Below are 16,251 nucleotides of genomic sequence, written 5' to 3'. Positions count from 1 at the left end.
GAATACATTCTACTCTGGAGCCAAGTCAATATTGCTATTGCTGAGGGGTTCTTTGCATTGTAAATGATTTATAACTCGAATATAGTATCTGTTACTGAATTAAATTTCAGGAATGAACAAAACTATAATTTCTAAAAGGTTTTGAGAGCGTTTCAAAATCGATTGTCGTGAGGCATCAAAAGAATTATAAAGGCGCATAGGGTTTCTTCCCCCACGGGTCTCGCAACGGCCTGGAGAGAACTGCAAACTGGCCTGTTGCCAAGCGAGTCTGTGTGGAAATATTTACGTGACTGGTGGACACAAGATGATTAAATTAGTATTCAAAAGAAATTTTTAGAATTTTGTTGATTTTTCCGCATGAATTCCTCAGACTTTCCAATGTTTCATTTGTTCTGTGCACCGATATCAAAACTCGAAACTATTTTGATTTTTGAAGATTTACTGAATAAGATTATCAGTGTATCAAACGGAGTTATGAGCTTCAACATATCATTCGAATTTCTTTTATAATCTTTTAGTGTCCCTTTGCCTTGAATTTCGAATAATTTATGTTTTTTATTCTTGAAAGAAATATATTTATTTCAGGTAAAATGCTGAAGACCGTTGTCGCACTCTGCTTAGTTGCCTCGGCTCTTTGTAAGTTGATTATACTGATTTGTATCGTGACGTTCATAACAATTGACTTGTTTTCAGGCACAAAATGCGATTCGCCGAAGTACTCGGCCTCATCCTTCTCAACCACCGACGGGTTCTTCCATTACAAAACCACCTTCATTACTGAATTCACTCTGCAATGCAGTAACAACCCCAAAAATATTCAATACACTGCTGTAGTAAATGGCCGTCTCATTCCAGTCTCAGTTTCTGACGAGACAGCTAAACATCAAGTGTCCTGGACTCTCGATCACGCTGCCGCTGGAGCTCAAGTTTTCAACATCAACATTTTCGACGAGGAAGGTCTCGCTCAATACAAAAAGAATCCATCAACGAATCCACTCATCACCATTCAACAAAACCACACTGTAAGTTTTATTCAAATTTTATTAACAAACGAAAACATGAAAAATTTTATACTGAAGTTTATAAACTGAACAGTTATAAAAAAAAACATTTTATACCTGTTCGAACTATTTGAGATTTTTTATCGCAATGTTCGGAGCTATGTTTGAAATCGAACCTGTCTTACGAACCATATTGAAAATGTTTTCATCTCACAATTATAATTATAAAATTCAGGGACTCGCAACAAAATCACCAATCTCTTCGGAAACTGTTGCCATCATCCTCGCTATCGTTGGACTTTATCAAGCTATTCGCCAAAAGACTGAACTTGTTCATTGAATATAGTTTAATTTATCATTTTCTGCAATTACTGGTTGATGCACAAATTTTAAATGTGCTGGGTTGTTTTTTCGTACTGTTTTATTTATATACAAATGTAATTTATTGACCCATTTTTCATGTATTTTACATAGCACTTTTAAATAGTAAATAAATTTCTATGACCTTATTCTTGGTGATAGAAATTATGTCAGTGATAGACATAACAAAGTGTTAGAATACCCGATTGAGTACTTATGCATTTGAAGAAAACAGAGAGAAATTGGTACTTCAGAATGCTCTTGGTTCGTTCCATAGTCAGAGCTGAGCGATCGTGCTGTTCCCGCAGTCTTTGTTGCTTTCAATATCAACACCCTTCGAGCTCAAACTCGAGATTTCTGCATATTACTCGACAGACGAATGAGAACAACCAAATCCAGAAAAATGCTGATCAGAAATGGAAGTTCTTCCGAATGACAATGTCAGAAGAACAGAAAGCTGCGAAAACAGCAAAAATTGAGCAGATGAAAGCAGAAGAAGCGCCAAAAAGTATTTTTGCAAAAGTCAAATACTACTTTAAGAGATACTGGTACATTGCTGTACCAGCTCATGCTGCGTCTTGTACTGCTTGGTTTATTGCATTGTATTTGGTGGTAAAAAGTGGTGTGGACGTGATTGCACTTTTGGAATGGATGCATATGCCAGATGCAATTGTTGAAAAAGTGAAGAATACTCCTGAAACGGCTGGTGTTGTAGTGGTTTCACTCATATTATACAAGGTGTGTCTTTTTATTAGTTTCCGAAAATTTATTTATTTTTTCAAAGATTGCTATGCCATTTCGTTATATGACTACCCTTCTATTAATCCAAGCAACATTCTGGACACTTCGACGAATGGGAAAGCTGAAGACTGCTCGTGAAGTAGAATACAAAGTCAGTACAGTATGTAGAATCGAGAAAGTAAGATTATGATCTCAGGTCCGAACAGAATACGAGTTGAACAAGGCAATGTTTGGTAGAAAGTGGTATCGGTAAGTTCAGTTTATATTTTTGATAGGATTCTCTCATGATTCACTTAATTCAACATTTTTTTAAACTTCCAGTTATCGTCATTTGGGAGTCCGTAGTGTTAGTCGTAAAAACAGTGTACATGCTACAACAGCTCATTTGGGACAAGTGCAACGACTTCAAAAGGAACATGAAAAGCTGAACGAACAGAATGTTTCCTCAACGGAGCAGCATAAGAAAAAATGATTAATTCTATTCTGATTCACATATTCAATAATGTCTTCGTTTCAGAAGATCTTTAAAACATGCTCATTAGCGATCTTTGAATAGGTAATAAGTCATCTAGTGTTTCATCTGTATTCGTTTCACATTCATAAAAGTTTTGCTTGCTTCATTTTATGCACTGTTCATCAATATGATCTGATTTTGACCAGTCGCAAATTCCTGCACCAGTCCCTTTTTATCAGTATGTCATTGATTTTCCTTTATCTGTAGTAAACGGCCGTATGCTGACAACATTGATTCGGAGAACCATGGCAACGGGTCGACATTTTGTGAGTTCATTTTTTGGATTTCAAAGTTAAAAATCCCTTCAGATAGCCGTATGTCAAATGACAAGCGGTAATGACTTGGAAAAAAACTTTGAAACTGCAAAAAACATGATTGAAAGAGCTGGCGAAAAAAAGTGTGAGGTATTATATTCCTTGAAATTTATTGCGGTAATTAATCACATTTGATTTCAGATGGTATTTTTTCCGGAGTGTTTCGATTTTATCGGAATCAACAAAACTGAACAAGTCGATTTAGCAATGACAGCTAATTGTGAATATATTCAAAGATACAGAGATTTAGCAAAACAAAATAACGTTTGGCTGTCTTTAGGCGGACTTCATCATAAGGTTTGCATTTTTTTAAATCATATAATATAGGTTTAATGAAATAATTAGCAGGATTCATCCGATAACGCACATCCATGGAATACACATCTAATCATTGATTCTCAAGGGGAAACTCGAGTTGAATACAAAAAGTTGCACCTTTTCGATTTGGAAATTCCAGGAAAGGTTCGATTAATGGAAAGCGAATTTAGCAAAGCAGGGAATGAAGTTTGTATTGATAGAAAAATCTCAACACATAGTTATTCTTCCAGATGGTTCCTCCAGTTGATACTGTAATTGGTCGTCTTGGGTTATCTATTTGTTACGATGTACGGTTCCCTGAACTTTCACTTTGGAACCGGAAACGTGGTGCACAGTTACTTTCATTTCCCAGTGCCTTCACTTTGAATACAGGGTTGGCCCATTGGGAAACTCTCCTACGAGCTCGTGCAATTGAGAATCAATGTTACGTGATTGCTGCTGCACAAACTGGAGCACACAACCCGAAAAGGCAATCATATGGTCATGCAATGGTTATCGATCCATGGGGAGCTGTGGTAGCTCAATGCTCAGAAAGAGTTGGTTAGTTGAATGAGAATATAACTGAGATTTTACTGGGGACTGATTTTCAGATATGTGTTTCGCCGAAATAGATTTGAACTACGTGGAAAATATTCGAGAAATGCAACCCGTATTTTCTCATCGTCGTTCGGATTTGTATACTCTTCATGTCAACGAGCGAAGTGCTGAAAATGGCAATTTGAAATTCTCAGAGTTCACCATTCCAAACAGTCACGTGTTCTACAGTACTCCACACTCGTTTGCTTTTGTCAACCTGAAACCTGTAACAGATGGCCGTGAGTTCTTATGATAAGTGAAATATTAATCTATTGCTTTTTTCTAGACGTTCTTGTTAGTCCCAAACGTGTCGTGCAGCATCTCACTGATTTGACTGACTCTGAAACAGCTGACATCTTCATAGTTGCCAAAAAAGTTCAAGCTATGCTCGAAAAGGTGGAATTTGCTGTCTAACAAAAAACCATTATATTTTCAGCACCATAATGTGAAGGCATCCACAATCTGCATTCAAGATGGAGAAGAAGCTGGACAAACAGTTCCTGTAAGATACTAAAGTTATTCTTGATTTATGAATCAAATTTCAGCATGTTCATATCCATATTATCGCACGTCGTTCTGGCGATTTCGGTGACAATGAGATTTATCGAAAGCTTGCTTCGCACGATAAAGAACCGGAAAGAAAACCTCGAACAACCGAACAAATGTCATCTGAAGCTGAAGTTTACAGAAAACTTATGTGAATAGCTTTGTAGAATGTAAATTGTATTTTACTAGTAATTTAGCTATCTTTATCAAATAAATGTGCTAAGAGCAATATGAAATGGAATCATTTTATTTCGATTATAAAATGTTTCTATTTACATTTTTCAGTTCCAACGAGAAATTTTATTATTGGAGTCGCTTAATAGGAATGTGACAAACACATGTAAAGATACCCGAAAAGTAGAAAACTTAGATATTAAAACAATTGGAATCGATCGGTCAGTCATAAGATGAAATAAGTTACAGCAGGAAGCACGAAATTATCCATTGAATTAAGAAAAGCTTCCAAGACTGATGCAACCAAAGAAGCGACAATAATTGAGATTGTTGATGAGGCTTCCTGAATGAAGAAATTAGTGACAAAAAGAAATGTGAGCATTGAGAAGAGCATTGCCAGTGTTCCTTCTAATGACTTGCGACTTCTGAAAATTGAAGTTTTTGTACTTTTGATGTTTTAATACACTGACCCTGTCCATTTTGTGTTTCCCCATTTGGATCCAACAATAGCTGCCATAGAATCACCGATACCCACAGCTGCAACTCCAGCGAAATGAGCAAGTTTCGGTTCGAAGCTCGACTCTCCTCCAGTTCCAGACCACATTAAAGGCAAAAAGATGCCAACGAGTAAGTAGATTGGAGTCAAAAGAAGTTCGGAATCTTGGGCATCTTTGAATATCAGTAAATGCTCATTTAGTACAGTACCCCATGGTGGAACATTCAGATATCGAAGCAATTCGAGAAGGACGAATATGCAAAGCCAAAGCCAGGCACACAACCAAGAGAAAAGAGGATCAAGAAGTATTCCAGATATATAAATGAGAGATACTGTCAAATGGAAGAATTTCCTGAAAAAAAGGAATATTTTGAAACTGAAAGACTGAAAATGTTTACCTATGAACTGTACTACTTCTTCCAGTGGATGTTACGTAAACACAAAAAATTATAGAAATTGCAACATTTGCCAACCAAAATGCAACCATATAGACTCTAAAATATTTTTATTTATTTTAAGATCAGTCTGCAAAGTTCTTACCTATTCCACGAATCATGTGGACCAATCACCATACGGTAGAGGAGTTCAATAGTTTCGAGTATTGATCGATTCACAAAACTTGAAAATGTTAAAATTGCCAATGAAATGACAACGGCAAAGACGGCATTAATGATGACTGGACGTCTGAAAACCCTCATTCTAAGTGTGAAATCTTGGTTTCTAAATTATTTTGAGTTGATATCTAAAGAGTCTCACGATTTAGTAGCAGAAGTATTTGGAATGAACATAACTTACTTTCTGAGGATACTTGAAAACGCGACAATTGCTGCAGTTGAAACGATAGCAACAATCACCAAACTACCGTATTCATCTCCAAACATTCTAAAGAACATAAATGTTCTCTGAAAAGAAAGCAATAGTTTTATTGATATATGTCTATGAGAAGTGTCTACATATAATGTAGATATAAGATTTTCCAATTCGTATACAGTATCGAACAGTTTATTTTTGGAAACTTAAGAATTCGTCCATTTTTTGGGGATAAATAAGTCAATGGATCACAATGAAAGCTGTTTATATGAGAAATAAATTACAACTGAAAGAAAATTTTTTTTTGAAAGAAGAAGAAACTGTATGAAACCAAACAATTATAGTCATATATCGAGCAACTGTCGTTTCGAAGAGAGAAGGTCCAAATTATTGTTCGGGTTTCTGAAAATATGGATCAATTAAATACTCCTGTTATTAGTTTTTATAACATTCTCAAATGTGATCTGACATGGTGTTTATCTGAAAATCTGGTGTGAATGTTCCAATAAAACATTTTGAGATTAACATTTCCTTTATGTGAGTGATTCATGAACTCTCCGTAATTCAAATTATATCACCATGACAACATCAAAAGCGAGACTAATTCTATATTTCCTTCACTTGTCGGTCTGGTCTTTCATTTCTAAATCGGGGAAACGTTGACTATTTGAAGCTTTTTAGTGAGGAAAAACGAGAAGAAACGACTTTCTTCTCTTTCTGCCCACAACTAATTAGAGTTCATGGCGTTGTAGTGTTGTGAATAGATCGAGCACAATTTGTTCCTTCAACAGACATCTTCATTTCTTCCTTTGCAAAAATTAATTTTCACACATGAGAAAGAAGAATACTCTTCATTGTTCTTTTAGAATTGAGATAAACCTGAAACCTGCTGATTTTCAAATACGTTTTTTCAGTTTTTCTTTTTATTCGTTTCTTCTTTGCATAGGAGTGTGATCCTATTGAATCTGTCTGGTTAGAATCGTTCTTCATTGAGCCCAACAAATTGTTAAAAATCTTTGAAAATCGCCTCAATGTCCCATGGCCTTTCTCTTTTTTTACAAACATCTGGTTCATCTCCAGGGCAAAGTCACATCAAAAAGATGTAAACTCTTTTTCGTTTTTCTTCGGCCACATGTCTGTCCATCTTTCTCCGAATACAAAAAGCAGAAAGAAAGTTTTTGTGTCGTTTCATATCGAAGAAAACGAAGGCAGCAGGCGGAGCAACTGTTCAGTTTTGTCTGTTGGAAGGAGGTCAATCGAGATAGGACAGACAGCTGACATTGTGATTGACAAGAGTAGCAAATCAGAAGAAATAAGATCTGGAGTTGTGATGTGTCATGTTTTATAGAAAATAAAATTTCATTTTATATGAAGCTCTATTTTTTCATAAAACATCATGGATTAGAGTTATATTTAAAACTCTACTAATGTTCATAGCCAGATGAGCCGTTTCCCCTGAAGCAATAGATGGTTGCCCCAACAACGTCACTATAAATATCTGATGATAAAACCAGGACCCAGCTTAATCTATGCCTCTTCTACTTGCATGCTATTTTTTTCTTGTCTCTCATTTGCTTCTTCTTTCCTCCCCAGCTTCTTCCGTTTCCGTCAAGAGCTTGGAAGCGGGAGGAGTGGACTGAAATGCATTAACACGTACGTGTGTGCAAGTAAAAGAGACAGAGAAGGGAGCGAGCGAATGAGAGTGTCCCCCCCCACACTCGCCTTCCAAAATAGGACAGCTTTTCGACGTTGAGCACTGCGCGCCCAGAGCAAAAGCCACCGAAGATGACAATGATAGAATAAAAAGAAAACATCCGAATATGAATAATTATATTCTCATTTCAGAAGAAAACCATATTCATTTTTGTTTTAAAAGGTAAAATTCAGAAAGTTTGCCGAAAACTGTTCCTTTCACCCAGAATCGAGACGTTTTCTTTCCTGGAAAGGGTTGTTCCAAACCTTTTTTATCATATACTAGAACTGTTCATATCAGCATATCATTCAACTAATTTATGATTCCATGATTATGTGTACTCGAACCAAGTATCCCACCCAATTCACCAAAGTTGAAGATCCGTGTCGAAAAACGCCGGCCTAAGCGAATCTTAGCCCAGGCTTCATTTGACATGGTCGAAGACTGTGGCAAAGCATTCACTTAGACGGCGCCGACTCGTTTGAAAAGTATGGGACAGCTCAAGAAGTGGGAGGACGAATGTGAATAAAAAAGAGACATGACACACATACATGCTCACGAAAAAAACCGAAGCTGCTTTTCGGAGCACAATGTTTCCGGAAAAGGCTTTTTTGAGATCTCAGTTCTTGTCTCTTTTTCGTCAAAAGAATCACTAGGTATGGGGAAGTCCTACCTGTTCTAGGAGGTCGGCAAGCCGGAGTAAATATGCAGATAACTCTCGCAACTCGCCTGCTCCGAGTGATAGTAGTGATAAGGAGAGGGAACCCTGAGAAACAGAGGCCGTGGTGACATGGGAAGAAGAAGAAGAAGCAGAAGGCAGCTGGAATACGTGTGTGTGTGAGTGTGAGGAGCTCGAATGAGTGAAGTGAGAGAGCTGCTTGGGGACACAACACAACGATGAGATCGAATAGGGGCGGAGTCGAAGAGAAGAGAGATGATGATGAAGAAAAAGGCGGAGTTAGAAAGAGACGAGACGGTGATATACCTGAGAAGACAAAAGTGTTGGAGTGTAATGCAGAGATAACATCAAAAATAATAGTTTGGATTCGAAAAGAATCAATAAATAAGTGATGTCAGTTCTACTGTTTTTCAAAGATTTATTTCAGGCTCAGAACTCACTACCATTTAATTCTAGACAGTAATACAGTATTATGACAGTTCAAAAAACCTTGAATCGTTGAAAATAACATTTCTCAATTAAATTTCCCGGGCCTCTTTGAATGAGAAAAATTCAAAAATAAAATATAATTACTGGAGAAATTCTTAGTTTATGTAAGGACGTGGCAACAAAACGTCTGAAAGAAAGTTCTCTCTTTTTCATTCCGGCCTTTTTCGTGGGAACACTGTGCCAACCACCTTCCAATTCTCCTCTTCAATTCTCTTCTCTCTATATTTTTCCATCAGTTTATATTCCAAAACTACAAACGGGATACTGCATAGAAGAATTAGAGAAAGAGACAACGAGAAAAAGAAAACGTGGTGATACTGAATCCCATATTACAACAGAACTCGGTTGAGATTCTATTCAGAAATAATAGAGAATGAGAGAGAGAAAAGGACTAAGAAGATAGAAAGGATAGACAATTTAATGAATCTTCCGGTTGGGTCCAAAGAGCTTTTGGCTCTTTTTCTGTTGGACACAAAGAAATGAGTCTCAATGAGATTGCACAAAAACAAATGAAAAAATTTCCAACGAAGGGTACGCGACCAAAATTTGTTAGCGAAAGATGGAGAGGGCGGGGCGGCGAGCCGAGAAGAGAAAGAACTTAAATGAATTGGGAAAAGAGAAAAGAGGGACATAGAAAAGGAGATGATCTCATTGTTGTGTTCCCATTTCAAAAAAGAGAATTCTCGGAATAATACCTTCTCGTCAATTTTTCTGATCATTTCTTCCACCGCAGCTCGGCGAGCTTGATTCAGAAGATTTCTTTGACTTTCGAAAAGAATCAAGGGCTTTGGTTGGAAGATTTTGTGGAAAGAAGCACGAACAGCGGCTTCAATATTCTTTTCTTCCGATTCCTCTGATTCCTTGCACATGATGAGGTCAGCTTGAGATGATAACTTTTGGATCGGAGGCTGGACAATAAACAACTGATATATCGCATAGAAAACTGTTTACACCGCAGGAACACGAGAAAAAAAGACAAAGAAGAACCGTGAGAAGAAACATCAATCCCATTCACAAAGAACAACATGCGTTATCAAGGAAAACCGATTCCTAGAAAAAGAACATTCCATCAAAGTCTCTGATCAACTAACATATTTCAGAATCCAAGAGTATAACTAGGATGCTACAATATCAATTTCGCCACACAACAACGTAAATCGTGAAAAAAAACCCGGACTGGATTCAGATTTTGTATAAAAGTTGTTGTATTGTCTATAAAGAACACCATGCCAAATCAACTTCCACATCATGAAAACCTGAATACTCTCTTCCACGTACCTGTTGTGATTCCTCTGAATCCAGAGCAACGTCTTCCAATTGCTGCAACAATTGCACATCTTCTTCATTCAAATCTGCACCACCTGTTTCTTTGATATGTTCTAGGCGTTCTCTCATTGCTGTCAAATTGCTGAAAAATATTTTTTAGGTTTCATTATTTCTGATTGTCTTGAGATACCTCAAATTGGCTTTGGCGTTTGCCAAAATATCATCCAGAGACTTTTCCGTGACGTGCTCATCCTCATCGTCAACCTCGCCAGCTTCTGAAGTTGCAATAGGAGCAGATTCAGGGTTTTCTTCTTCTTGTGATGGAAGTCGAGCTTCTGGGGTCAGTGGGATTCCTTCTTAAAAATGAACATTTCCAGTAACCATAAAATATCCGCCCAGCGAAAACTATCACTTTTTGGAACTTTGAGAAATGATAGATAGGAAATGATGATTACCTCCAGTTTGTGATGCAGCGATAGTTGCTTCAAGTTGTTCTTTCTGTTCTTCGTGTTTTTCCAACATTTTTCTGATTTGCTGAAGTCTCTTGTGTCTTGCGCCCATAGACGCGAGTTTCTCGCGAATCAAAACAGTGACTTGTTCTTTTCTGAAATATCAATAATCAGAAAGTTATAAAATGATTAGGTCAGTTGTCCATCTCATTCAATTTCACTATCTCTCTTCCGTTATATTTCTTTTTCTCACTTGCCGCTCCTCAACTAAAAATAAAAGATCCGAAGGGGACAGGGTTCTCAGAAAGTGTGTAAAAATTTCGAAAAGAAAGTGTCAGGTGTACTACTACTCCAGTTGCTCGGATTCAGCAGTGAAAAAGAGAGGAAAAGAGCAGAAATGTGTAAGATAGAAGTAGGAGAAATGTGTATTTGCGATGGATCGATCAGAGGGGATAGAGTGTAAACCGGTCCACGAAAGCTGTAGGGGAGGGGAGCACCAATAGAATGACCGGAGAATTAGTGGATTGGAAAATAGAATCGATCAAACTGAATTGTTAAATGATCAGGGAATACCATTAAAACACACAGTAAAAGGGAAGTACATCTTCCAAAATGGTTCAATGTCTGAAATCTTTCAAGAATAGAAAATCCTTTGGAAAAGAAGATCCCACAGTTATCTTAAGATGTCTAATATTATGATCGATAGGAATAGATTTTATAATGAACATGATAAAAGTCAGAACTGTGGTTGGTCAAAATGAAAACTAACTTTTCCATTTCTTTCTTAATATTTTCTCTGATTTCTTCTCTTCTTTTCTCTTTTTCTTCTTCATTCAGTTCTGCCTTCTCGTGAGTCTCAGGGATCATAGGAACTCTTTGATTATCATCTAGAACTGCGAGCTCTGCGTTTGGATCAATCTCATGATTATCTTCCACACCCAACTGGAGACCCAGTTGTAGACATTGCTTCTGGAGTTCTTTCAACTCTTTCTCTTGTCTACCAGTTGTCTTCTTGAGAGCAGCCACTAAAAACAAGGTGGAATTAATTTCTAGTTGTTTCTCGACAAAGAAAATTTCTCCTACTTTTATTGATTCTCTCCATCACTTCAGCTCTCGCTCTCGCAGCTTCTTCATCCAGATCCTTTGCCTTTTTAGCACGAACCTCCATCATAGCACTCTTCTGAATTTCAATAAAAATAAGAATTGATCAGAATTCCAACTAACCTTTTTCTTTGTCAATTGAAGTCTTTCTACTAGTTTCTCGTTCAGTTCAGATGCTGCAACAGCCGCTTCTGACACTTTTTTCAATTCAAGAAGTGCTTCTTGAAGTTCAGCCATCACTTCACTGTTCGCCAATTCTTCGGGAGACTTCTCGGCGTTCTCGTCTTCTGCATTCTCCTCCTCTTCTTGTTGTTTTTCTTTCTTTTCTTTCAATTTTTGCGCGTCTTTTTGAATTTTTTCCTCAAAATCCTTGGCGATATCGAGTGTAGCTTGTTCATGAATTCCCTATTATTCTAACTTTCAGAATATGATAATTCCAAATTTACTTACGACAATAGTTTTCAAAATGTCCATATACTGCGTCTCCTGTGCTGAAATCGCATCAAAAGCTGCCAAAAGTTGTTTCATATTCTCTTTCACTGTCTGAAAAATTATTGGTTTGATATATTCTGAGTGAGAACATTCACTTCGTTTTCTTGTGGCTTTCCAACTCCCAATTCACGGAGAGCTTGAGCTATTTCAGATTTTTTTCCACGAATATCTTCGATAGCTTGCAGAATTTTTTTTCGCCGAGTAATCTGAAGAAAGCAGTTGATATACATTATTCAAATTTTGTAAATACCAAATTGTCGTCCATCAGCTGTGGAAGTTCAATCGAACTCATGATGGAAACTGATCAATCTGAAAGTAATAGGGTAATATGAAAACTATGATACATGAATACGAGATAAATGAGATCGTTTGAGAATGCTCTGAATAAACCTGAAGTATTTTTTAATGATTAAAAATCCAGTACCCAGTTGGAAAAGTACACAATACAACCACCTAAAAGTAAACTCAACAGCGCATACATTCCAAAAGAGAGTATACAATCCGAAGAGAAAGAGACACAATTGATCGAACCGTCGACTGTACGGACGGAAAACTGCCTATTTCTATGCTGTCTCTCACCGAAATTAGTCAGGCAAAAAGTTGTGGAGGGAGGAATGATTCACGGAGGGAAACGCCCTATTTGGGTGATTTAGGAGAGGAACAGAAGAGATGTGGGTGGGTGTACAGTGATACCTTTTTTGAAATGGGATGAACATAAAATGAGAGAAAGAGATTGAGTTATGCGTAAGATCAGGAATTGGGGGTTACTGTAGTTGAATACATAGAAAAATAGGAAAACATTACTTCATTCAAATTCTGTACCTACCAGAGAATGAGGAGTATTTCCTCTACCTATGCTTTTAGGAACAAAAATATTGTGAATGGAAGACATCCAACTTTGAAATAACAAGTTTTCTTCTTTTTCTTAACTATATTCTTTTCCAAAGGTCACCTGATAGTGAGTATTAATTGAGGAAATACCTAGGAAAATGTCAACGTTCTCATCTTCCAAATGAAGTAGAGAAAAACGAGAATGAGCAAGTCTATAAACTTCCTCTTATTTACCTTTCCCGCCCCGCTCATTTGACTGCTTTCTTCTGATAACATTCTCTTCCAGTTGTACATTCTAACAGCCAGGTACAGAAATCGAAGCGATAGTGCGTGGGTAGACCAGAGGGAACCTGGAATCTGTTTGTACACCGGCTTATCGAACCTATTGAAAATTTTCGAGTCGTCGGAAGAAAACACTGTCAGACCGGAAGAAGCACCAACTGAATAATGTTGTTTCTCTCAAAAATATGAAATGAAATTCCGAAATAACATAAGTTGTTTTTCTTACAAATATCGAAGAAACAATATAATCACACCATAATCAACAACTTTTATTAAAACAAACAGAAAGTTAACATGAGCACAGCTAACAGGAAATAAACTAGGTAAAAACTTTTAAGCCCGTTAATCAAAAGTGAAATTTATACCCATTTGAAGAAATTACATTTGTCCGACGATGTATACGGTAGAGAGCATGTATAAAACTTCTTTCCTTTGTTTGGTCCCTCTTTTTGAACAACTTTTATGATAGCTTTCATAGGTTCTGCACAAGTACACATAACTTCTTCTTCCTCTTCAAACTCGTTTTCCTGTCCCTTCTTCGATGCATCTGCTTTCGGAACACTCTTTTTCGCTCTGGATTTGCGAGCTGGTTTGGGATTTTTGAGATTACTTAACACTTCACTTAGAGTAGTAATCTGAAAGGTACTGATTTATGAACAATCGAGTGTAGACTAGACGGAAGAAGATATAGTAAAATTCGTACCGTATCATTTTCTTGATCATCATCCTTTGTAGGCGTGACCGACTTGTTGGGCGGTCTGCCACGTGGTTTTGGTGGTGGTTTTGGGGGCCCCTTCGACCCACCTCCACCTCCGCCTCCTCCTGGTCCTCTCGGTGGACCACCTCCACCTCCGTTTCCACCACCACCACCACCGATTTGTTGGTTTTTGTTCAGATACCGTTGCAAACTTTGTGAGAGAACTTCAATATTTCTTTCGGATTCTACGAAAATGGTTTTGTATTTTCCAATTTGTTCATTAAGAACATCTTGTTTTTGTCGTCGTCCATTACAAATCTCGTTCAATTGGATTTCCAAATTCGCACGTAAATCTGGTTTACTCATTGCGAATCCCATATCATCATAACCATCAACAAGCGCGAGACCAAGAAAAGATGGAATTAACTTTCCATCGGGTTTCACACCGATATATTCACGTGATTTGATTTTCTCAATGTGTTCAGCATGAGTAGCATCAGTTCCAATACCAAATTTATCCATCAGGGCAATCAAGTCGGCTGAAAAATCAATTCTTCTAGAACTATCACCGCATTACTGTTTACGAACCTTCAGTCAACAAATCTGGTGGTTGTGTTTTTCCATCCCCAATTTTGAGTTGATAGTCACTGAATCTTTCATCTTGAGTGTATGTGGGCAGTAAACGATTTCCCCATTTCTCGTAAATGTATACTTTCAAATATCCCATATCTCTAATACGGAGTCCGGAAGAATGAAACTTCTCTGAACCAATACTCAAATTGACCATGGTTTCTTCTCCTTGAGCATCTTGAGAAACGCAAGCAAGAAAATGACGAACGACAAGTTCGTAGACTTTCCAATCATCCCCATGTAGTTGGCTTCTAAAAAATATTATGATACAATTGAAGTTGATAGAAATTCACATACTTGTCGGCAAATGTAAGTGGATGAATCGGTGGATGTGCTTCGTCGCTTTTCCGGCCATTTCTCGGGTTGACACCAGATTGTAAAACCGGAAAAAGGCGAAAGGTAATAGTTTATCAGGAAATTAATGAATACCTCTGTCGCAAAATCTCCCCAAATATTGGAATGGGTTTGTTGTTCCACTAATGGAGTCAAATTCAATCCAGCAGGAAATTTGTTTGTTTCAGTTCTCGGATAAGAGATGAATCCTTTACTATACAACTTTTCCGCCACTTGCATCGTTTGCTTCGCTGACATTCTCAATTTTGAAATTCCCAGTTTTTCGAGTTCAACAGTATCCAATCCTTGGGGTCTCCATTTACTTTTTGGCTTTTTTGTTACTTTTTCCACGTGGGCTTCTTTTGCTTCTTTACATTCATCATGAAGAATATCGACAACTTCTCGATCGAAAAGACGATTTCGATCCCAAAGGAATTCAACTTTATGACCTTCTCGTGAGTGTTCAACGGATAGTTTCCAAAATGGTTCAGAAATGAAATTTTCTATTAATTTATAGCGGTCAGTGACGAATCCAAGAGTTGGGAATTGACACGAACCATAACTGATAACTTTTGAATTTTCTAAAATGCATTATATTATTACTTATTTAGTTTCCCACTCAAACTAACCATTTTGCCCCAATAAATCTCTAAAACGATTTCGAAGATGCAATGTTTGAAGCCTTGTGAATGCAGATCCAATTCTTAGATCCAACTCGCTTCGACAATCAACTGCAGCAACAGTTCTCTCATCAAGTCTGATCAGATTTTGAGCAGCACGTGTGATTGCAGTTTTCGTGATTTCTGAGAATCTACAATGAGAACGATTTTAATTAAGTAATTTCCATTTATTAATCACCTGGCTCTGAAAATATCAATTCGTCTGTTACTTTCTCTACACACTTTCACAATTTCCGCTCCAATAGCTTCTCCCTCTCGATCGCAATCCGTCCAAACAACTAGTAAATCATGTCTCTGTGCTTCTTCTCTGCAGAGAAAGCTTAATGAGAGTGAAAAGAAAGTTTATTGAATACCTCAAAGTCTGCTCAATTAGTTTCATATCTGGCATGACGACATGTCGTACCGGTGCCTCAAAAAGTTCAACCATTGAAGTAGTTTGCCAATTTGACATATTTTCATGAAACTGGAAATTCATCATATGTCCTGAGACACTTGTTACAGAAACTGCTGTTCTCTGAAAAATGAAAGAGCTGAATAAAAAAGAACAGTTCTATAAACCTGTCCAAAGAGCTCAGTGTTGAGAGTGTAAATCTTGTTGAATATACTCCGACCTTCTTTTCGATTCGATGTTCCATTTGATAAAATTGAGGCGACTCCTTTAGCTACATCATTTTTTTCCGCAACAAATAAAGCTTTTCTCATTCTGAAACATAAATTACTAATTTTCAGTCGGGAAACCGAGATAATGCGGAATCATCACCTGAAATCAAATATTGCAA

General features: G+C 37.3%; 5 protein-coding genes across 5 annotated transcripts; 3 read left to right on the top strand and 2 right to left on the bottom strand.

Annotated features, from left to right (window-relative positions):
• Window positions 1-590: 590 nt before the first annotated feature.
• On the top strand, window positions 591-1,341 carry GCK72_010192 (uncharacterized protein; the record flags this gene model as incomplete). Its single annotated transcript, XM_053727736.1, has 3 exons — window positions 591-636; window positions 694-1,022; window positions 1,237-1,341. 3 exons carry the CDS (start codon window positions 591-593, stop codon window positions 1,339-1,341), a joined length of 480 nt encoding a protein of 159 aa, XP_053587313.1.
• A 275-nt stretch (window positions 1,342-1,616) lies between these two features.
• GCK72_010191 (uncharacterized protein) lies at window positions 1,617-2,574 on the top strand (the record flags this gene model as incomplete). Its single annotated transcript, XM_003104017.2, has 4 exons — window positions 1,617-2,099; window positions 2,146-2,253; window positions 2,299-2,351; window positions 2,424-2,574. 4 exons carry the CDS (start codon window positions 1,617-1,619, stop codon window positions 2,572-2,574), a joined length of 795 nt encoding a protein of 264 aa, XP_003104065.2.
• Window positions 2,575-2,861: 287 nt separating this feature from the next.
• On the top strand, window positions 2,862-4,525 carry GCK72_010190 (uncharacterized protein; the record flags this gene model as incomplete). The annotated part of the gene is made up of 9 exons (XM_053727735.1): window positions 2,862-2,882; window positions 2,925-3,020; window positions 3,072-3,227; window positions 3,279-3,434; window positions 3,479-3,788; window positions 3,839-4,063; window positions 4,111-4,220; window positions 4,276-4,326; window positions 4,370-4,525. 9 exons carry the CDS (start codon window positions 2,862-2,864, stop codon window positions 4,523-4,525), a joined length of 1,281 nt encoding a protein of 426 aa, XP_053587312.1.
• A 245-nt stretch (window positions 4,526-4,770) lies between these two features.
• On the bottom strand, window positions 4,771-12,311 carry GCK72_010189 (uncharacterized protein; the record flags this gene model as incomplete). The annotated part of the gene is made up of 15 exons (XM_053727734.1): window positions 4,771-4,969; window positions 5,015-5,392; window positions 5,439-5,534; window positions 5,581-5,724; window positions 5,836-5,942; window positions 9,407-9,619; window positions 9,990-10,119; window positions 10,168-10,333; window positions 10,433-10,581; window positions 11,196-11,451; window positions 11,510-11,606; window positions 11,651-11,932; window positions 11,978-12,070; window positions 12,115-12,225; window positions 12,270-12,311. 15 exons carry the CDS (start codon window positions 12,309-12,311, stop codon window positions 4,771-4,773), a joined length of 2,463 nt encoding a protein of 820 aa, XP_053587311.1.
• Window positions 12,312-13,491: 1,180 nt separating this feature from the next.
• GCK72_010188 (uncharacterized protein) lies at window positions 13,492-16,174 on the bottom strand (the record flags this gene model as incomplete). Its single annotated transcript, XM_053727733.1, has 8 exons — window positions 13,492-13,767; window positions 13,836-14,368; window positions 14,418-14,710; window positions 15,049-15,373; window positions 15,422-15,603; window positions 15,651-15,779; window positions 15,826-15,986; window positions 16,031-16,174. 8 exons carry the CDS (start codon window positions 16,172-16,174, stop codon window positions 13,492-13,494), a joined length of 2,043 nt encoding a protein of 680 aa, XP_053587310.1.
• Window positions 16,175-16,251: the final 77 nt, after the last annotated feature.

This window comes from Caenorhabditis remanei, chromosome III, assembly GCF_010183535.1.
Source record: "Caenorhabditis remanei strain PX506 chromosome III, whole genome shotgun sequence".
NCBI classification, from domain to species: Eukaryota; Metazoa; Nematoda; class Chromadorea; order Rhabditida; family Rhabditidae; genus Caenorhabditis; species Caenorhabditis remanei.
The sequence above is the reverse complement of the archived record's forward strand: the minus strand, read 5'-3'. Positions and strand labels throughout refer to the sequence as shown.